Source organism: Bidens hawaiensis, unplaced genomic scaffold (genome assembly GCF_021521415.1).
Source record: "Bidens hawaiensis isolate Kalapana, Puna unplaced genomic scaffold, B.hawaiensis_p1.1 tig00008096_1, whole genome shotgun sequence".
Lineage (NCBI taxonomy): Eukaryota > Viridiplantae > Streptophyta > Magnoliopsida > Asterales > Asteraceae > Bidens > Bidens hawaiensis.
The window spans coordinates 683,029-705,695 of record NW_027491573.1 but is presented as its reverse complement, the minus strand read 5'-3'; the positions used below and the strand labels follow the sequence as shown (position 1 = coordinate 705,695).

At 34.1% G+C, this 22,667-nt stretch overlaps 3 protein-coding genes and 1 pseudogene across 4 annotated transcripts; 1 reads left to right on the top strand and 3 right to left on the bottom strand.

Moving 5' to 3' along the window:
- Positions 1–1,219: 1,219 nt before the first annotated feature.
- On the bottom strand, positions 1,220–3,403 carry LOC143636972 (uncharacterized; annotated as a pseudogene). Its single transcript, XR_013154346.1, has 4 exons — positions 3,108–3,403; positions 1,877–2,024; positions 1,600–1,791; positions 1,220–1,534 (listed from the first exon to the last, which is right to left on the bottom strand). The product of XR_013154346.1 is annotated as an uncharacterized LOC143636972 (transcript).
- A 2,514-nt stretch (positions 3,404–5,917) lies between these two features.
- LOC143636993 (FAS1 domain-containing protein SELMODRAFT_448915-like) lies at positions 5,918–6,685 on the top strand. The gene has a single exon (XM_077104463.1). The coding sequence runs from the start codon at positions 5,951–5,953 to the stop codon at positions 6,683–6,685; it is 735 nt and encodes a 244-aa protein (XP_076960578.1). The 5' UTR covers positions 5,918–5,950.
- Positions 6,686–7,408: 723 nt separating this feature from the next.
- LOC143637023 (histone H3.2) lies at positions 7,409–7,998 on the bottom strand. Its single transcript, XM_077104486.1, has one exon. It carries the CDS (start codon positions 7,876–7,878, stop codon positions 7,468–7,470), a length of 411 nt encoding a protein of 136 aa, XP_076960601.1. The 5' UTR covers positions 7,879–7,998; the 3' UTR covers positions 7,409–7,467.
- A 1,430-nt stretch (positions 7,999–9,428) lies between these two features.
- On the bottom strand, positions 9,429–22,329 carry LOC143637022 (twinkle homolog protein, chloroplastic/mitochondrial-like). Its single transcript, XM_077104485.1, has 20 exons — positions 22,019–22,329; positions 20,905–21,059; positions 20,420–20,475; positions 20,272–20,329; positions 20,071–20,184; positions 19,907–19,990; positions 17,983–18,063; positions 17,454–17,519; positions 17,231–17,347; positions 16,975–17,022; positions 16,489–16,574; positions 16,150–16,393; positions 15,535–15,666; positions 14,571–14,632; positions 14,286–14,369; positions 14,067–14,198; positions 13,858–13,954; positions 10,129–10,263; positions 9,933–10,000; positions 9,429–9,671 (listed from the first exon to the last, which is right to left on the bottom strand). The coding sequence occupies exons 1-20, from the start codon at positions 22,263–22,265 to the stop codon at positions 9,641–9,643; spliced, it is 2,097 nt and encodes a 698-aa protein (XP_076960600.1). The 5' UTR covers positions 22,266–22,329; the 3' UTR covers positions 9,429–9,640.
- Positions 22,330–22,667: the final 338 nt, after the last annotated feature.

The window sequence follows — 22,667 nt, the reverse complement described above, 5'->3', positions numbered from 1 at the left end:
TATGTATAGTTTGATGTCATGCAGTTAGTTGTAGTTAATGGTGGTTGGTGATCTACAAGAAAAGCTCATTCCTCTCCTTTTTCCTTCATCAAGAAGTTGCATGCTAGCAAAGCTGCCCTAACTGCAGGTTCCACCTGCAGCAACAACAAACAGATACTAGTCAAGTTATTTTCCTTACAACAGGTCAGATGCAACCCAAAGTGTGTTAGAAATCTCGAATGCTTGTGACATCCTAGTGATTTATTTAAAAAAGAGTAAATTTCACAAATGGTCCTTGTGGGTGGACAAAAATAACAGGTTTTGGTTCTAACTTTGAGAAGTAACAGGTTTGGTATCTATGGTTTTCAGTTGGTAACATGTTTAGGGTCTACACTAACTTTTGTTACTGTTAAATTTAACAAAATGACGATTTTACCCTTTTAGTTAATTACATAAATAACATATTTGGGGACTAGCACTATTTGTATATTTAACTGTTGTTTTGTAATATATTTTTCCAACCATTTTGCAACTGAAGTTTATTTTTTTTTATTGTAATTTATTTTTCTGAGGTCTTTATGTACTCTTTGAGCAAAATAGATTTTAGTTCTCAGTCTCATGATAATATTTTTGGAAAGTGTAGATAATACATTAACTATTTGTTAGGTTCAAGCAATTGACCAATATGATATCTCGGCCCATTACCAAATAAATGAACAAAATAAGCAGACCATACAATTTCAAACTACATACGCACCCATAGTTTTCAGCATAAGTGAACAATAATTAGAAGCGGTAAAAATTGCATACCGAGTAATGACTGATTTATTATTTTAATTTTTATATAAATATTAATTTGCTATTACCAGAACTATATAATCTCCATCTAAAATTAGCTTTAACTTTCTAAAAGCAATTCAGGATGTTTAATTTATTTAGATACAATTCAGGTCACTTTGACAAGCTACCTTTTAGTTAAATCATTTAACTTGACCTGTTTTGGCCCGTTATCAACAAACAAACACAACCCAAATGGCCAAATCGACCCATTTACAAGTAAATAATTTGAAATTGTCACCTTGTATAAAAATCAAGCAGTTAAACACCTAAAAGATAATAATTTTGATAACTGACCTTCGGTCGAACCAGGAGAGCCCCAGGGTAGGTCTTCATAAGACAGTCAACAACCTTTTGACCAATATCCCAGCTTTCGTTAACAACTAGAACACCACCAACTTGCCATCTTTAAGCCATTTCATTTAAGAATCATGAATAAACCAGCATAAGAAACATGGATACGGACTAAAAAAATATTGGTAAAAACTAAATATTTCTAAATCAATATGATTTATTTACTTCATAATCTTTCTATAAAACCATTATCTAGAATAAATAGATAAGCAGATGAGATTCATAAAACAGATACCCAATGAGTTCATCTGGGGTAGAAAGACACAAATGTTTCAAAATGGAATCTGTAAGCATCGTCTGTGGGCCCCGGCCATCATGAGCTCTCACAACAGCAGTCAAAGCCTGAGCAGCAATCCCATAACCACTGCGCATATATACCATTCAATCAAACATTTATTATTATTATCAATCAAATACCAATTCAATTACCTGCCCCAATCACCCAACACAGGCCCACCACCAGCTGCACGCGCGTCCTTTCCATCTTCAGAACAACCATAAGCAATGCTCCCTGTACCAGATATCAAAACACATCCATGAAGTTTCCCCATTGATCCACTTGCAAGAGCTGCAACTGCGTCATTCCGTATATATAGCTTCACATTGCTTGGAAATATGTCTCTGCAAACATTGTATCTGGTAACATTGATATCAAAAGTCCAAACCGAACAGATTGCAAGTTTCTAGAAAGAATTGAAAATCAAACCTCAGCCAATTTAGCATCCTTTCTTGATCCTTTGAATGATTGACACCAGATACACCTAAACAAACAGCTTTAACAGATGATAGTTTTGCTTTTGATTCGGAAAGAGCTTCCATCATTACCTTCTCTAACGTATCACGTGCTAATGTTTCTGTAATAGTGAATTGCAGAAATAAAGTAACAAAATCAATATTAATATCTAAGGATGGATTATGTTTATTAATTATGATTTCAAAAGCAATATAAACAGATTACAGAAAATTTCAAGTAATTAATTTCAAAAACCTAAAAGTAGAAGAACGGACTCACAAATGTTGTAATTCCATATGCACTATCTCACCAATTCAGGAGGATCATATAATAATAAAGTTAAACAAACAAAATACGGACATAAACTAAATATCTAACCCTATAATTTGCCCGTATTAGTAAGATAATCACATTCAAAGAAAAATAAAAATATTACAGCTAATTTCAAGTAATTAATTTAAAAAATCTAAAAGTAAAAAACGAAGTCACAAATGTTGTAATTCCATAAACTCTCACTAATTCAGGAAAATCGTATTATAATCAACTTAATCAAACAAAATGTAGAACAACACAAGGATATAACCTAAATACCTAACCCTATAATTCACCTATACTAACATAATCAATCACATTCACAATTAAAACAACTGGATCACAACTAATTAATCTCAAAAACATGAACACGTGTTGTAAATCCATATAAACTATCACCAATTCGTGATGAACAAATGACTTTAAACTTAATCAAACAAAATGTAGAACAAAATAAGTATATAAACTAAATACCTAACCCTAGAATTCACCTATACTAACATAATCAATCACATTCACAATTAAAACAACCGGATCACAACTAATTAATCTCAAAAACCTGAACACGTGTTGTAAATCCATATAAACTAGCACCAATTCATGATGAACAAATGACTTTAAACTTAATCAAACAAAATGTAGAACAAAATAAGTATATAAACTAAATACCTAACCCTAGAACTCACCTATAGTAACATAATCAATCACATTCAAAGCAATTCAAGTAAATCAAACAAAATGTAGAACAATATAAGGATATAATCTAAATACCTAACCCTAGACTTCACCTATAGTAACATAATCAATCAATTCAAAGCAAAATAACCAGATTACACCAAAATTCAAACAAAATGCGACCGAAACCGAAGAACGAGTAACCGAAAACCGGTACCTCAGACGCTGTTATGGCTTGAGCAACCGGCAATGGCGCGGCCGAGAACAGGAAGAGGATCGGGTATTGGATTATTAGAGTGTGAAATGGAAAGCAGAGGCATACAGACGCAGGTGGTTGATGTGGTGCCGCCATCGAGACCTAATACCAGTGGCACCGGCAATGGCAATGGCTCATCTTCTTCATCGCATTGGTTGTTGGTGGTGTTGGTTGTTGGCATCGTTAGTTTAGTTAGTTAGTTACTGGATCAATGTGATTGTTATTGTGAATTGTGATTGTGATTGTGATTCTGTTTGGGTTTGTGAAATGAGGGGTTGGTTGGTTGGTTGGTTGACTGTGTCAACTGTAGCAGGGGTTTTGAAGCCGTTCTGTTCATTGGAGTTTGTTTGTTATCTTAACTCTTTAACTTGTGTGATTATTATTAAAAAATATATCTATTTAATATACTTATGTATGTTTTGTTATGCCATCTATAATTAGAGGTTGTTTGAAGTAATGGAGCTGAGTTGGTGTTGAGATGGAGAACGGAGCGACGCGATGTTTGTCTGTTTTTTAGATTTTTTTATGAAGAATATAAGAAAATACTTTAAAGAAAAAAAAAAGAGAGTATGAGTCTGTACGTGAAGATTTTTTATTCGGGTTTTTTTTTTCTCGGAAGAGGCTGATATCGGCGGTCCTTAGATACATAAGTTCAAATTTAATATCATATTTATTAACTGTAAATAAATTGATTTGTTTGACGGTAGGAGTTTGGTACAATCAATAATATGATAAGCTAGGAACACAAGTTTTAACTCATTGCAAACCTTTATATATGAGATGGCTTGTGACTTGCATGTATGGTTTGCTATTATGTAGTTCAAATAAATATCTTATCATCATCAAATCTTTATTCATGATCTTCACCGTAATGTGTGTTCATCGATGTGTGCATGCAGTTGTGAACCTAACACGCTTTCACACGCGTTCTAGACGTTTCCTCAATGTCAAGCCATAACATGTGAACCCTTAGCTCTACATTTAATCAAAATCCTTAACGCCCTTCTCCACACTTTCAATTTATAAATATCATTTCAATCACACGTTCAAAAATACCATTTTACTATTTAGTGATTAATCGAACTAAGTGATTAACCCAAACTATCAACCTCATACACCCCCAACTATCTCATACAACTAACTTACATAAATATGATTATATAAATTTATACATGACCATATAGTTTATTGAATTATTTAGATAAACTCCTTTACATAACACATTGAGGTTATGCTTTAACTCTTCTTAATGTCAAATTTGATAGAACATCACTTGCATACACATTACTCAATCTATCATAGTTTGAGCATTAGAGAAGACTAGACAAATATTAAATGAGTCATTCAATTGATAAGTTGTTTTGTGTTCTTAGATCTTCCCTATGTGTTGCATTTACTCAACATAGACTAGAACTCTTTTATGCTCGATTTAATTTAACATGTTAGCAAGTTGATCTTATTTACTTTAATTTTACTACTGAATGACTTGACTATATACGTTTTTTTAACGGCAAATCTACTCTATACATGCCCAGAATTGAACCCAAGACATCTTACCTACGAGGCAAAAGGCTATATCAACTTGGCTAGTCCTATGGTACCAACGTGAGCATATACATCCATAACCATTTGCTGGTAATTTGAAAGGTGAAGTATGCCTGTTTTGACTATCACAAGTGAACATGTGATTATTGGGGTAAGAGGACACTGTCTATCCTTACGGCTACTGTTTACTCAACTTAAACCAAAATATAATGTGTGTGGCCATTTTTAAATTGGAAATATATTTATTTTCAACTTTTAATAAAATTTATGAGCCGAGGATTTTGACTTTAACGTTCCATGTGACCTTGAAGTTAAATAGTTTGTATACTTGTAAACTAAAACAATATTGAAGGAGTTTTAACAACCATCATCATCACCATCATCTCATCATGTTTTCATAGGTTGAATAACAAAACAACAAAAATGTCTTTGTTTCTTTTCTATCCAGTCTCCCCCCAATGTTTTGCCGGTCACCTTCACCCAAAGACTCCATTACGTGACAGTAATGAATTTTGCTATACTAAACGTCTTATTTAAAACACACAATTATTTTTGGTGAAACTAAAATATATATGTTTATTTTGATAAATCTTAAATAATGTATTTCGTAATTTTACTATTACCCAAAATTCTAATAGCTTTTGTTCAGTTATTAGAATACTTATATTTGTCTACTTATACCTTTTTTTAAATGTAAACATATATTTTGTTGACTAACTCTCTCGACTAACCAGTGGCGAAGCTTGGGCTGAAGCACCGGGAGGAGGGGGGGCCGAGCTCAAAATGTATACAATACAAAATCTCTCAAACGAGGGGGGCCGGGCTCAAACTTTCGGCCGAAAAAGACTAAACTTACACTACGTGTAAAAAATTTCGACTGAAAACGGATAAATTTACACTACTGCACACAAAAACATATGTATTAAATTAACAATTAATAGAAGTCAGATAGAGACAAACCGACTAAAGATAGAATGAAATACAAAAATATAAGTGATATAATACTTATATGAATTTAAGAGATGAGAGATACTCAAACTCATAAATTCCAATGAAATATATATTTGATCTCAACTCAATTCCACTATTCCAGCCCATATAAAAATGTTACCATGTTGGTGTAGTGTTTATTATTTATTCACTATCTCATCACATAATCTGATCCCAATAGTATAATATAAACTGTAATCAACTAATCATAATTGAGCGGCAAAAATATTATTCAGTTTCAAAACTCTCATCACCGGATTCCTTACGTCATGTCAACCCACCTCTTTTTCCTCCTCCTCCTCTTCACGGCAGCAACCACCACCGCCACCACGTCACCACCGGCACCTTCACCCTCACCACAACCACAACTCTCACCAGAATACATCCAACAACTCAAGAACATCATCGACGCCTTAATCGGCGCCGGTGACTTCGCCGCCTGGGCCAACATCCTCTTCAACCCAATCAACACCACCATCCCCACCGCCGCCACCATCTTCCTCCCCAGCAACGACGCACTCTCCCGCCTCTCCGGCACCGCCACCGGCGCATACTCCTTCGACCCACTCATCATCCCCTACCACGTCATCCCTCAACGCCTCACCTTCTCTCAACTCCAACTCTTCAAACCCCTTACGCGTATCCCCACGTTATTACCCTCAAAGACCATCTTAATTACCGACAATGCCCCTGGTCATTTCACCCTGGATGACTCCTTGGTCATGCAGCCGGATGTGTATACGAACGCGGCTGTGTGTGTGCATGGGGTTGAGAATGTTTTGGATTATAAAGTGTATGGTGATGCGGGTCAGCAGGCTATGGTTAGTGAGCTTCCGCCGCCGCCGATGCCGCAGTTGCCGCCGGCGGATGATGAGACGGTCACGGTGGATCCGGAACCGGAAGTTGTGAGTTCGGTGGGTTCAGGTTTGTTTGTTGGATTCTTGATTCGGGTTGTTGCTGCTGCTGTGTTTGGTTTAGTTGATTTCTTGATTCTTGTTATTTGATAAAATGTACTAATTTGTTTGTTGATTTTTGTTGTACTTGAGGTGGATATAGAAAGTTGAATTTAAAGGTTTTGCAAGTTTTTAAATTAGGGGAAACAAAAAATCTAAAGCAAAATGTTAAATAAGTTTAGTTGTGTTGGTCCGTCTATAGACAATCCTTTCAAAGAAGAGATTGTGTTTAGTCCTTATGATTATCTTCTATCAACAAACACAAAGACAACTTCCATACAGGCCAACAAGCGATCACAATTGTACCAAGACCGCCATGTAACATGAAGTGAATACGTGTTTAGCCGATTCATCTCCACTTCATAAATGAGAGGGCATAAATGAGAATTTAGAAAAATATTGCTGTGCTTATTGTCACTAAAGTGAGGATACAATCCATCTCCACTTCATCAAAAACTCAAACAGTGCAAAAAACTCACTTTCAATAGTTCGTTTGATAGCCATTGATCACGTCAAAACTGGATCTTGTCATTTGAGATACATAGCAAGTTTTTTATGAACATATGAAGAGATAAGGCTTTTAATTTAATTGCTTGTTCAAATATTATGATCAAAAGCTTAGATAAAAAAATGGGCATATAGACACCACACACCAGGTGTTTGATTAAATACCTCAACAAAACACCATACACAACCACCAATTGAACTGAAACAATTCAAACAAATAGTAAAATCAAACTTTAATATTATAACATCAAATTAACATACAATGCCATACCATCCAAACCCCCAAAATCACAATATCCACTAAAAACCCTAAACCCCCAAATCAATCAAGCTCTCTCACCCCTAATCCTCCTAGCAAGCTGCATATCTTTCGGCATAATCGTAACTCTCTTGGCGTGAATCGCACACAGATTCGTATCCTCAAACAACCCCACCAAATACGCCTCAGCCGCCTCTTGCAACGCCGCAACCGCACTGCTCTGAAACCGCAGATCCGTCTTGAAATCCTGAGCGATCTCACGCACCAGCCTCTGAAACGGTAGCTTCCGGATCAAAAGCTCCGTACTCTTCTGGTACTTTCGGATCTCACGCAGCGCCACCGTGCCTGGACGGAACCTGTGAGGCTTCTTCACTCCGCCTGTCGCCGGAGCTGACTTCCGTGCTGCTTTAGTGGCTAGTTGCTTCCTTGGGGCCTTCCCGCCGGTGGATTTGCGAGCGGTTTGTTTTGTTCGCGCCATATTTTAAATGATTTGAATTTGATTTGTGTGAGTTTGGTGTATTGGAGGTGGGTTTATTTATATTAGTGTGAAGGTGGTTTTGGTCCGTTGATTTTTGAGTGTGGGAATGGACGGTGGGATGGGGTTGGATTTGTGATCCGTGTGAATGTGAGATAGCCAATAGAAATCTAGGGATATTGTCACATTTATTTAAATTAAATTAATATTATGTCTAATTCTTATTGTATTTATTTGAAATTCTTATTGTATTTATTTGAAAGAAAAAAATAAATAAATTACAACGATTTTTCATAATGTCTTTATTTCTTAACGGTTATATTAGTCATAATATAAACCAGTAATTGTACCCGTGTGTTGCTGCGGGCCGAGTAGACATTATGTTTTGTTTGTGTTGTATATGTTCACATGGTTTTTCACCCAAACATGCAAAGAATTATATATATACTCTAGATCAAGCTTCAAGAAATCAAACACTGCACATGTGGCTTTAATTATATCGTGTCAAAAGATATAACAACCATAGATCATGCTAACAAAACAATCATAAAACCACCCAACTACTGCTACTTCTACTACCACATGACTTTTTCACTATTAGCAATAGAAAATCAGGTCGGGTTCACTATTGGAGACTCCACGAGGTGCACTCCAATATATTGTGTAGGACTCGCAACCACCATCATTAGTCCCGATTGGTCGTGTGGTTGTCATCCGTCTCAAGTTTGCAATTGTGATGGAAGATAGGTTCAGGTCTGCACCTAATACCTTTGTGGGCCCAGAATTCGGACGAACGAAATTTAGATCCATGTGATGATTGTCATGTATCAACTCCATTTCTTGTTTTTTTTAATTATTAGTTTTACATGTAACTTTTCAATTGATTAATATATATCCTCTGACAAAATGAACTTGTCAGGGTTCGAGTCCCCATCTCACCCGGTTTTACTGGCTTCTCATTATCGTGCCGTTTGGCGAATGTGGGGGCCGAGTTTTATCCTAGGAATCCCTCAATAGGTGGAGCGCTAGGGGATCCGTTCGTCCAGACTCGTGGCCGGCTCGGGTTACCTTTAGCCAATGAGGATCGCGCATTAAGGACCCAGTGTTATTTAGTTGGTTGTTCCAAAAAAATCATCACAACAGACTTCCGTTCACTCCATCGAATTGGTTGGCTATTTTATTGGATTTTAAGTTTTCTTTTAAATTGTTTCCCACCCAACCAAACAACCCACCACCATCCACTATTCTATCATTTCTATGAATTAAGTTTTACCGTAGACTCAAGATTATTATTCAGAAGATTAGAACACTTCAATCAAGGTCAAAGATTGAAGATGAAGATAGAACCAACATGTTCACATGTGTATCAAACACAGATTATTATTAAAAGAGGCTTGTATAGATAATGAAAGTGAAGATATAATATAATGACCAGTAGTGTAAAATACGAAGAGAATGAAGAGCTTAGTTAGAATTGAAACAATTTCGACATATTGTAAAGTCTTTATTTTCAACCTTAGGTTTCATTTGTTTATATTCTTAACAGAAGCTAAATGTTAAAAGTCAGTCCTCGATATCATTGATTTCACCGTGATAGCTAGACAGAAGATGATCATACCGTGACAGCTAGACAGAAAATGATCATATCAGGATACAAGTATTTACAGATAGAAACACATATAAAATCATAATAAAATTTTAATCAATTTCTTCAAATTGAATAATAATACACTTAGATAAAAACCCTTCAGCTCCAGTCCTTTAGCTACTTGATGTCATTATATTCACCAGTAATTCTGCACCAGTAAATTCACCAAAATCCATTTTATATTCCCACCAACAAACTAAATTAAAAACAATTATGCAATTCACACAACATTTTTTTTTGTAAAACACAAGGATCCTTGATTTTCTAGAGATATAAATTCAAGATTCTTGTTTTCTGCTATTTTAAAAAAAGGTCTGTATACTTAGATAAATACATGTATATACTGTATTCAAATTACAGTTTTTTATAATAAAAATATTAAACGTGAAGAAAATAAGAAGCATCATACCGATCATATTGTAAGTACGCGTCACCTATTGTTCCTGAGACTTTATTTCTTACCTTTCGCACGCATACCTATAAATATTTTAAAAAATAGATAAATAAGTTCTTATTCTAGTAATTCTGCCAAATAATGATTTCTTTAAATTATCAAAACTTGTAAAAAAAATTAATAAATTCTCAGTTTATGAGAAACATAGTACCTGCACTCGGTCCAGAGGACCTGCATCTGGATCCCTATTTCTATGAATAACAATTCCATTATCACATTTGTTTATAAAATGCGCACTTCCACTAATGTCATAAAGATTTGGCGGTGCTCCGGTCCATTGCTGCAACTGTTGACCAGAATATAGAAGTCAATTATATGTAACGGCTCGGGCAGGTCGGGTGGACAGTCTCATACCCACTTTTTTCATTTCAATTCTATTAATACTTAATGTGTCAAATATTAGAAAAACTAGAGCATGTTACACGGATGGTCCTTGTGGTGTGTGGTATAGTCCAAACTTTGGATTTTGTCCCTTAAGTTTATAAGTTACAAATTTGGTCCCTAAGCTTGCTTTCATAAATGGTCCCTAGATCATGTAAGATTACTATTTTGCCCTTTTTAAAAGTTATAATTTGGCACTTTATTGTTCTACTCTTTTAACAATTACAGTAGAAAAATGCAATTATGCAAGTAGCTGTAACATAATTATAGTCTATTTGTTAATATCAATTATGCGAGGTGTCGCTCCATGTCAACCAAACAAGCTTTATTTACAACCAGAAGTTCCCTGTCTCGTTTGTTTTACATATCAACCTTTCATAACTTCGTCTGATTGTTTTTGACATATAAGCTTCCTAGGTGTAGAGATGGAAAAGATATCTATCATACAGTAATGAAATGTCTTAACTATTTCTGCATTACAATGCCTACATACACGTTCATTAAACACATTTAGAACGTCAAATAGTTCAATACGTCACATTTGGTGCGTCAAGTAATCATATTTTGTAGTTCCATATAAATTTTTCACGCGCCATCCTTAAGGGAGGGGAAGGAAGGGGAATTATGATAAGAAAGAAAGGCAGGGGAAGGAAAATATGTGATTTTATTTCGTGTTCCCGAGTTTAATGAAAAGGAAAGGAAAGTGAGGGAAATTAAATATTTTAGGTGTTCCCAAGTTAAGAGGAAAAGAAAAGAAAGATACATTTTCCTATTATACCCTTTAAGTAAACCATTACATGAAGTTAGATATAAGGGTAATTTAGGAATTGATAAAAGTTATAATTAGACATAAATATTTTCTCTCATAATCTCTCCAATTTGGGAGGATGATAATATGCTTAAATATTCTAGCATTTTCCCTCCCCTCCCTTTCTTAAAAAATCTCTAGAACATGAATTTTTTAAATTTTCCTCTCTTTTCCTTCCCTTCCCTCCGTTAAATGAGACTCGGGAACACAGTGTAAATTTGAGATTTCAAGTTTTCTTTTTATAAATAGATGTTTATCAAAAACAGATTATTTTAGGTGTTCCCGAGTTAAGAGGAAAAGAAAGATACATTTTCCTATTATACCCTTTAAGTAAACCATTACATGAAGTTAGATATAAGGGTAATTTAGGAATTGATAAAAGTTATAATTAGACATAAATATTTTCTCTCATAATCTCTCCAATTTGGGAGGATGATAATATGCTTAAATATTCTAGCATTTTCCCTCCCCTCCCTTTCTTAAAAAATCTCTAGAACATGAATTTTTTAAATTTTCCTCTCTTTTCCTTCCCTTCCCTCCGTTAAATGAGACTCGGGAACACAGTGTAAATTTGAGATTTCAAGTTTTCTTTTTATAAATAGATGTTTATCAAAAACAGATTATTTTAGGTGTTCCCGAGTTAAGAGGAAAAGAAAGATACATTTTCCTATTATACCCTTTAAGTAAACCATTACATGAAGTTAGATATAAGGGTAATTTAGGAATTGATAAAAGTTATAATTAGACATAATATTTTCTCTCCTAATCTCTCCAATTTGGGAGGATGATAATATGCTTAAATATTTTAGCATTTTCCCTCCCCTCCCCTCCCTTTCTTAAAAAATCTCTAGAACATGAATTTTTTATATTTTCCTCTCTTTTCCTTCCCTTCCCTCCGTTAAATGAGACTCGGGAACACAATGTAAATTTGAGATTTCAAGTTTTCTTTTTATAATAGATGTTTATCAAAAACAGATTATTTTTACTAATTTAATATGTAAAAATATATAAATTAATTCATTCCAATAAATCAAATATTAGTTTTACTTTTCAAAAAAATATTATACATTTCAAAACACAGTGGTTAGCGGATGTTGAAAAAGAAAGGAAATCTGTTTTTTAGTTGATTTTTTTAATATATAGCAACAACAAGCTTTTATTCGGAATAATGAAACGAGTAAAATGGTGTGATTAGTTTACCTCGATTGGTGTTCGAATCGATGAACGGGGCGTCGGAAACAGATCAAAGATATATCGAGAGTGTGGTGTATCTGAAAACTTAAGAGATGGTCTTATTTTATAGGTTTTAAACAAGCTATATAATTTTTGGTAAATCCCGCTAATTTTGGTTGAATATCAGGAAGGTTTGACAATGGCGGAATTCAAATAGAGTTATTTTTGGTTTGTGATTTCGAGTAGGGATGAGCAAAATCGGGACCGGTACCGGTACCGTACCGCTACCGAAATCGGTACCGATTTGGTACCGTCGGTACCGAATCGGTACCAAAGTTAGTACCGGTACGGTACGGTACCGGTATTTCCCGATTTTTTACCTCCGGTACCGAACCGAATATTTCGGCACCAGTACCGGTACCAAGAATTAGGGAATTTCGGGATCGGGACCGGTCGGTACCGGTCCGGTACCATGCTCATCCCTAATTTCGAGCAAATCACACTATTTTCGTCACTTGATTTCAAAGATTTCTGGTTGCCACAATAACTATTATCATTAACCACACAATAATATAACTATTATCAAAGATTTCTCGGCTTGTTATATTTAATTTTGTTATATTATTGTGTGGTTAATGATAATAGTTATTGTGGCAACCAGAAATCTTTGAAATCAAGTGACGAAAATAGTGTGATTTGCTCGAAATCACAAACCAAAAATAACTCGATTTGAATACCGCCATTGTCAAACCTTCCTGATATTCAACCAATATTAGCAGGATTTACCAAAAATTATATAGCTTTTTAAAAGCCTATAAAATAAGACCATTTCTTAAGTTTTCAGATACACCACACTCTCGATATATCTCTGATCTGTTTCCGATGCCCCGTTCATCGATTCGAACACCAATCGAGGTAAACTAATCACACCATCTTACTCGTTTCATTATTACGAATAAAAACTTGTTACTATATATTAAAAAAATCAACTAAAAAAACAGATTTGCTTTCTTTTTCAACATCTGCTAACCACTGTGTTTTGAAATGTATAATTTTTTTTTGAAAGGATTTTGAAAAGTAAAACTAATATTTGATTTATTGGAATGAATTAATTTTATATATTCTTAATATTTTTACAGATTAAATTAGTAAAAATAATCTGTTTTTGATAAACATCTATTTATAAAAAGAAAACTTGAAATCTCAAATTTAAGGATGACGCGTGACAAATTTATATGGAACTACAAAATATGATTACTTGACGCACCAAATGTGATGTATTGAACCATTTGATGTTCTAAATGTGTTTAATGTACGTGTATGTAGGCATTGTAATGCAGAAATAGTTAAGACATTTCATTGATGTATGATAGATATCTTTTCCATTTCCAACCATCGCTACACCATGTGCATTTGGGTCATCTTACGAGCAGTTCAACCATTTCCATATTAGCTAAATTTCTTAAAATTTACCACTTTGACCCTCAAATAATAACTGAATCAGATTATGTTGCTAACCTGTTTCGGGTGTGCAACAAACCAAACATGGCACGAATGGTGTTGTGCAAACCGTTTAATGCTGGTCAACATGTGACTTACATATTCCGTCTCGGTCCTGTAACACGCTAAAGTGTTAAATATGATTAAAAGGATATAATAAAGGATGTTTTATGCAATAACTATACACTTTGTTGACTTCTGACCCGTTAACAGAAAAAAGTACTCACAGGTTGGAAGGCCGTTGATGATCAAGCTCATTGTACGGGTCAATGACGAGCCCGTTAATACCGTATCTAAGGACTGCAGCTTTCGCAAGCTCAAGCACCCATTTGGTACTTGGTAAGCAATCATTCTCACACCTATTATTATTATCACCTTTAACTTTAAGCAAATAACAATTTAATAAAAAGAAAATTGATAAAAGATATAATGACGAGTGAACTTACCGTATAAGATGAAAAGTGTCACTCAACCATTCTTTTCCAACCTCCAATTCCTCTAAACTCATTCTTTCAACCGATTTTCCATACCTACGGTACAAATACTTTAGGCTTTTAAGCATGTGTTATGAAAAATATATTATATTAAGAGAAAATGAGAGTAGTTGATTATAGAACAGTTAACATTAACGTACGATATAACTAGGAAACAAGGCCAAATTTCCAACCAACATTATTATATTAAGAGAAAATGAGAGTAGTTGATTATAGAACAGTTGGAACGGGACCCACCTCACGCCAAAAAACGGCTTCTTTATGTGCTTTTCTAGAAGCTTCCTTCCATGCTCTCTAACCTAAAGGTAGAGAAATAAAATTAACCACTTATCAGTAATGTATACTCATCTACATAACTTTTACTATATTCATGTGGTCATGGAGGCATGCAAATTACTGCATATAACAAATACTATAATGCAAATAGGAAATAAAGATGGGGTCGTTCAAAAAGCTCATGACTCTCTTGATATCAGCTTGATAGGTGAACGAGCCAGCCCTAGCCAAATTCAGCTTGCTTGTGGCTGGCTCGTTTAACGAAAAGCCTATATCACACACAAACACACACACACGCGCATATATATACATATATAGTAACATAAACCCGTATGACATTTTTTTAATGAAAAAATTAAAAAATCTCTTAATACCGAAAATTCTCGTTTCGCTTCTTTCAAAGTAAAACTCAAATTTATACACACAAACACACACAAAATATACCCCAAACTTTGATGTATACAAATTATGAATTTTGTTGTTTACAAATTCTGCATTACAAATATTACTTTTGTTGGTGATCAAAGGGATTGTACAGCAAACACAAGTGCGAGATTTGTGTTTGATCAGAAACAAAGTGATCGGCTCTTTTCCTTAATTGTTAATAGAAATAGAGGAAAGCAAAGATTCTTTATAATATATCAGTATATCTAACCAAGCTCTTCTAAACCCACTTAACATTAACGTACGATATAACTAGGAAACAAGGCCACTTTTAGTCCACTATCTATGACTCAACAAAACAAATAAAAAAGCGTGCTGAATTAAAAGACTCCTGCTGCTGCAAGAAATAGCCAGCTCTGACCTGTGACCCGTTAACCCGCTGACCCAGGGGCGAGCCCAAGCTTAACACTTTAGCTCATTAAGATAAACGAGCTGAGCCCTGAATGAAAATAATGAAAATGCAGTTAAATTAGAAGCATACATTGTTTTCCATAGAGCAGAGTGCAAATTTCCAACCAACACTTCGATTAAGATTACATAACAATGCATCAATCCACTCGCTCTTTCCTGAATTCGGTACTCCCGTCACTACGGTCAACTCTCCCGGCACAACCTGTGCACGGGCCACATCATTACAAGATAATTAACGTGTAATTAAACAAACAAATAACCAATTGCGCCTATTTTATTTAGAGGTGGCAATTTCTACTTATAAACTGGTGTAATACTTTACATCTGATGGATAAAATTTTAAACCTTGCTTAAATGGAAAAAACCCGTCCAAACTTGCTTAAATTAATAACCACTGTTAAATAATATAAGGTTTTATAATCATTCGTGACACTACTATTTATATAACGTAAAATAATTGGCAAAAAAGTGTTTTGAATGGGAATATTTCACAAAAAATTTTGCTAGCTACAAATAACATCAAGTTTCAAAATCACTCAATTGTTGTAAAACTTTTTATAAATATCAAAAACCAAGTGAGATATAAAAATATGAAACTTGCTTTATTGGCACAATATTAAAAACTTGATTACCGTTTTATTATTTTATCCCATTATGGATTAAATTTGAAGGGCAATGAACATACATTATATAAATCATCCAACGCTTTCCATCCGGTTGAAATCCCTAGCTCAGTACCAAACGTTTGATGATAATAAGCATCAATTTCACCGAAGTATTCCCTAAAGTTGAGTAAACCTTTAATAGGATATAACTCAGCAGATTCAATAGCTTCCCTCAATACAGCAGGACCCATGAACATGAGAACCTCATTAGCATCTTTGAAACGTTCTTTCTCGTTTTTACTTGGCCATGTGACTCGCCAGCACCTATTTATTTAAATAATATTAAAAAAAAGTTAGGGTGTTATTGTAAATCATATACTTTAGTAGTGACAAGCGTGATCAACATTATGAAAGTCAACCTTTCTTTGCCGAGGCGCCGTGAAAGCTCTTCAGCTAAGGCTTGACCAGGAGCATCTCCATCGGTGGCGAGTATTATGCGAGACGCCTACAACATAGCAATAATTATGGTGATCTTAAAACTTTGAAATTTATATACGTGGCAAAACGGGTTGACCCGCGACCACTTTGTTGTTCTCTTTAAAACTTTCAAAAATAAATATCGTGTTAGATATGATTGCAGAATATTCATTATTATAACAGTAATCCATACCATTAAATAAACCGACTTAAATGGTTTAATGAATTCTTGAAAGAAAAGATAAAACTTTTGATGAATTTTGACCGATTTGACCTATTCCCTTTTCAGTTACATATTTATTTGACCTGTTAGAGATAGAAACAAGGCCCAAATCGACCAATTCTTAAGTAAAGAGATTTAGTTTGCAGTATATAACTCTATATATAGATGTAAATCAAAATAAAAAATAGAAAGTAGTTAAACATACCTTTTCAAAATACTCTTTGCAGTTCCATAAATATTGGTACTTTTTGTCCTATGTTCATAAAATGAAACACGGTTAACACATTACAAGAAGCAGGGGCAAACAAAATCAAAAAATATATCAGAAAAAATATTTGTCTATGAATTCAAACCATAATCTAAAGCACCTACCAAATCTTTATGCTATGACGCATTAAAAGACTAATACTTTACGAAAAAATCCATCAAGAAAACACAAAAAATGACATAATTCAATTAACCTTTTCTAGAAGCGGTAAATCGTTAGAGGAAACTTGTGCAGGAGCACCATCAGGGACACTCACACAGTTCCTGAAACCTGCTTCTTCCATTGCGAGTTTGTCCATTTCACCCTCAACCTATGATGGTAATATAATAACTAAATCAGTAAATAAAAAGGACAAAAATAAAACGTTGAAGAGTTGAACACTTGTAAATAAATGTGTTACAAGATGAAAATATTACAATGATAATATCACTTGCTCCTTCTATATCATCCAGCCCATATAATATTTTTTCAGTATCAACTTCCTGCAAATTATAAGTAGAACCATCATAAGCTTCTTTTTTACTAAAAGTGTACCTTTTATCATGCATATATCGATGATACATACATATTGTACATGCATATGTGTGTGTACATACATATATAGAGAGAAGGAATCATGAGAAAACTAAAAGGAAAAAAGAAAACTACTACTAGCCATTCAAAAATTTTCACTTTTTTTATTATAAGGTTAGAAACGCAAGAAAAAAAATAAAAAATAAAAAATGTAGTTCACGAAGTTACATACGTAGAAGTTACATATATGCAACTTCGTGAGCTACATATTTTATTTTACTTTTGTATCTTTTTACGTTTCTAACCTTACAATAAAAAGAGGTGAAAAAATCAAATCAAAACAAATTATTAGTAGTTTCCTCGGTTTTCTCATGATATCTTTTCTCTGTGTGTGTGTACATAGAGAGAGAGAGAGAGAGAGAGAGAGCAAACCTGCCAAAAACTCTTTGGAAGACCCCGGTACTTGCAACTAATAAGTTCCCCCTTTCGTTTATAAGTAAATGCAATATAAAGCTGCCAAAACAATATTGAGCATTAGTTATAGATAGCACTGGCCAAGCTGCCCGTAGGTTCTACTCGAGGTCGGCTTGTTAAAAGCTCGAATCAAGCCAAGCTCAAGCCTAAAAATAAGCTTGATTAATAAACGAGCCCGGGCATGAGCTTCACTTACCGAGCTCGAGTATTATACACTATTTATTATCATATATAAAAATATGAGAAAAATAATTAAATAATATATAGTTATACACTATTTTTAATTGTATATATATAAGAATTATTTAAAAATTATATATATTAAAAGGGGGATTTTCCCCCACACATATCTACTATTCAATTTACTATTCACTTTCTTTTTTTAAGTACAATGTTTTTTACATTTATTGTGTTTTAATTTTTTATTACTTCAGTTTTACTTTATTATTTGTAATTTATATATGTTTTAACTTTTAAAAATACAGTATAGATCGTTACATTATCAAATGGTTCTTATTCCCTTTATTTTACTTAATGTTTCAACTAATTATAATATTTAACAAACTATATTTTTAAACCTTAAACATGGGCAAGTGTCGGCTTTACATGTTTTATTTGTCAGTTAAAATTTTCTTAAACTTTATTTTAGTATTTGTTATGGTGATTCAAGCAAGTCGACCATAAGGTGAATCGATGACCTGACTGAAGCCATTCCTAGCAACCATTGCTTTCGAAATAGTTTGTCTTTACTTTACCAGCTTCTCTAAGATATCAATCACTAAACTAAACAAAGTAGCAAAAATCATAAGAGAAGAAAAGTTCACAGAAGGTTGAGAAGTAGTACGCCCGGTTCACCAGGTTCTACCACTGTAGGGCCAAATCATAGTCAAAAGAAGAGTTTGATCCTGGCTCAGAAGGAACGCTAGCTATATGCTTAACACATGCAAGTCGAAAGTTGTTTTCGGGGAGCTGGCCAGAAGGAAAAGAGGCTGTTTTATCCGGCTCCGTAGAAAGCTTTCTTTACTCAAGCAAAGACGAAGCAAAACCTTTCTTTTCTTATGATTAGAGGGAAGGATCACTCCAAAAAGCAAGCTTTCTTTATATACGATAAATAAATTTGAAGTTCTTTCCTCGGTCTTCATTCAGTGAAAGGTAGTTCGCTGGGCCTGTATCTTTAAACTGACCGAAACTTTTTTCATGATTTAAAATTATCCCATCGTCACATGTTTTTATATCCGTGTTTCGACGTTTAATACCACGTTTTTAAACTGTGATTTTTTGGCTTACTAATTCATGTTTATCAATTTGTGTTGGTACTGCCAATACTAACTGAATTTGTGTCGGTTCGCAAATGTAATGTGCTGGTTTTTTGTTCCACATGGACCACATATGATAATTTGTTGTGTTTTGGCATTGATTGGTTTATTTCTTTTGTTTATTTCGATGTCGTAACCCGATAAAGGCTGATTTCGCACCGACTCACAGCGCGCACGTGGTCTAACGTTTTTAATATGTGTTTCTGTTCAGTTTAGTGGCCCCATCGCGAAGCATGGGGTCCTAAATCCTAGTTATGTAATTAATTAATAAATAATAGGTCTATTTGGGTTTACTCAAATTGAAAACCTGATCAAATGGGTTACTATTATTAAATGTCTGAGAACTTAAATGGGCTCAAATGGGTTAACACTTAGCACCACCTATAACTATAAGCATTATTTGTCTCAATAACAAACTGATTTTGAATAAAAAAATATATAAGGAAATTTTATGGGCACTTTAATCCCTTTCACTTTAACCTAACACTTTTATATTTCAATTCTCCCTTTGACCCTAAAGAAAAACATAAATTGACTCACTCATAGTAAAAGGGTATGTTTTATACCTGGCCTTTAGAGTATCTTTGCATGACATTATTTCTCCTTAACGTCTCTTGAGATATCATTCTTTCAGCAAAATATTCATGTAACTGAAACACGTAAATATGATAATATCAAACATATTATGTTTCTGTATATCTGATTATTCAGGGTCAAAATAGTCATTTACATCGCGACTCAAAGGTTCTAACTCCAATTCTTGCACTGTGATTCTCCTAACGGGTTTCACTTTAGGGGTGATTTTATTCATCATGTTGTAACTTGATTTAATATCTGCTGAACCCTGCAACACCATAAAACAGCTAAACATTTAAAGGAAAAAAGTAGAAAAAAAATAAGATATATATAGATATATCAATTTAAGTATTACACGTGTTCTTCCAACCCATCCACATTTGGCTCTAAAACATTTCCAAACAGCTGAATTACTGCAACATATTCATAATAACGATGAAATGAGATGTGTTAGAAAGGTATAAAAATAAATATTTAGATTTGTGTAAAATGAGGTAACTTACCCGTCCTCAGAAATGAGGAAAGCGAGTGACATCTCCTTGGAGTCGCCACCTTTACACTGATGAAACAGAAGTAATTATTTTTTATGAATAGTTATTATGACAATAAACAACAAAAAAGAGCTGGAAAAAGCTTAATCAAATCTGATAATCTATTATAGCAACTTAAAGTCGCAATAATCACCTTTTGGTGTTTTGGCTAATTATTTGATTGTTTAGTGACCAAATAATTAGGAGTCTTGTTTAATGTTAGTTTCATACTCCCTACGAGCCTAAAACGAACTAATTATTCAAGGAGAAATTAATATATTTACTCATATCTCTTTTTTACTCCAGTTCAAAGACTTGTCACCCAGAATTTTGTTCTTAATATACCATTAATAAAAGGAGATAGTTATTGAAACTATATACGGACATATGATAAATATATTTACATAATGTTCATATGTTCATTAGTCACACACAAACAACTGAAAGATTGTGCATACCATAGGGCAAATAAAGCGATATTCGACCCCGGGACTGCAATGTTTACAAGGAATTCCCATTTCCACCAATTTTAATCTAAGCTGTTTTAACTGTGCCGTATCAACTGGCGTATCAACTGTCTCATCGTCAGATTTCTCCAAATTTTCTTCAGGAACTATAACTAAAGAAGAAGTAACAATATTACTACTATTGACATTCCAAATGGGAAATACTCAATAACGTGAAGAATAATGTTTTTAGATAAAAACTTCCAAAGTTGCTTTCATGTAAAAGTAAATAATTCATAAACCTGTAGGTGTTCTTAAAAACAACTACAGAACTGATGCTAAAGGTTAAAATATCCAAAATCCCCATATCATAAATGTGTAGACCAACATGTATGCAGATCATATGGTGATGCTAAATGTATAAACCAGTGTGCTTTTCACATAATTAGGGGTGCAAACGAGCCAAGCTGCTCGAGATCGGCTCGTTAAAAAGCTCAATCAAGCCAAGCTTAAACGAGCCCGAACTTGAACCTAAAAGTAATCCTGTTTAATCAACAAGCCCGTTATCGAGCTCGAGCCGGCTCGCAAGTCTAAACAAGCCTGTCATTTTTTTAGATATTATCATTATATATATATATATAAAGTTATTATTAGTTAATATATATAGTTATGGAAAAATAAATAAATAATATATATTATTGTATATATAAATTTATAATTGAAAAAAATATAAAACTAATTATAAATATATAAAATTTAATTAATAAATAGTAAATGAGCCGAGCTCAAGCTTCAAAACTAGTCACGAGCCGAGCACGAGCTTTAGAAATAAAGATCAAAGCGAGCAGATTTCATACCAATATGTGTAAGTTAAACGAGTCGAGCTGGGACTCAGTTCAGCTCGTTTGCACCCTAGTGACATCATACAGGTGGCATTATGTCAAAATCAAGGGTGGCACAGCAGACATCATATTTGTCTTTGTGACTTTTTTCTGTAGTCACATCAGTCATTTTTGCGTGAGTTAAACACGTGATACCGGCCGTATGATGTGGCGAATACCACACGTTATAAAAAAAATCAAGTTTAACAAATGCAGTGTGGTTAGAGATGAATAATATAATATACCTGGTCTAGGGATGGAGGCACGAGTAGAGAAGGATGAATCGGAGGGTTTAAGTGACAAATTAAGCAGATTAGGGCTTGAATTTGGGGGTAAACGATAGGAAGTTATGAATCTATTGGCGGGAAAGATGTGGGATTTAGGGTTTGAAAAATTGAAGTAAGAAGGTGTGGATTTAAAGAGGTTGGAGGCCATAACAGTGGTGTTGGAGATAAGGAGACGATGGAGAGGCTTCCGATGCCGGAGAAGCATGGTTAGTTGCTTACCGTAGACTGGAATTAGGGCTCATTAATAAAATTAAGGGTTTAACGAGGGTTTTTGGGATGGAAGAGTATTACTATATCAAGTAAGGTGTTGAAGGAGGCAGATGAATGTATTATATCAAGTGGGTGCCTTGTTAAACAAACAATTTGTTAAAAAAGGATGCATGGCCAATACGCATATGTAGGGATGTAGGATGGATTGGGACCGTCCATTGCGAATTCTTGATACCGGGAAATGATGGTAAAAATTCGAAAAATACCAGTCCCGTCCCGTACCGTATCGGTAATGAAACTCAAAAATTTGGTATTGACAAGTACCGATTTTACTCATCCCTAGGATAGGTGGTTTTCAAATCATAAGGCAACACCTTACATACACCGTTGTTGCTTT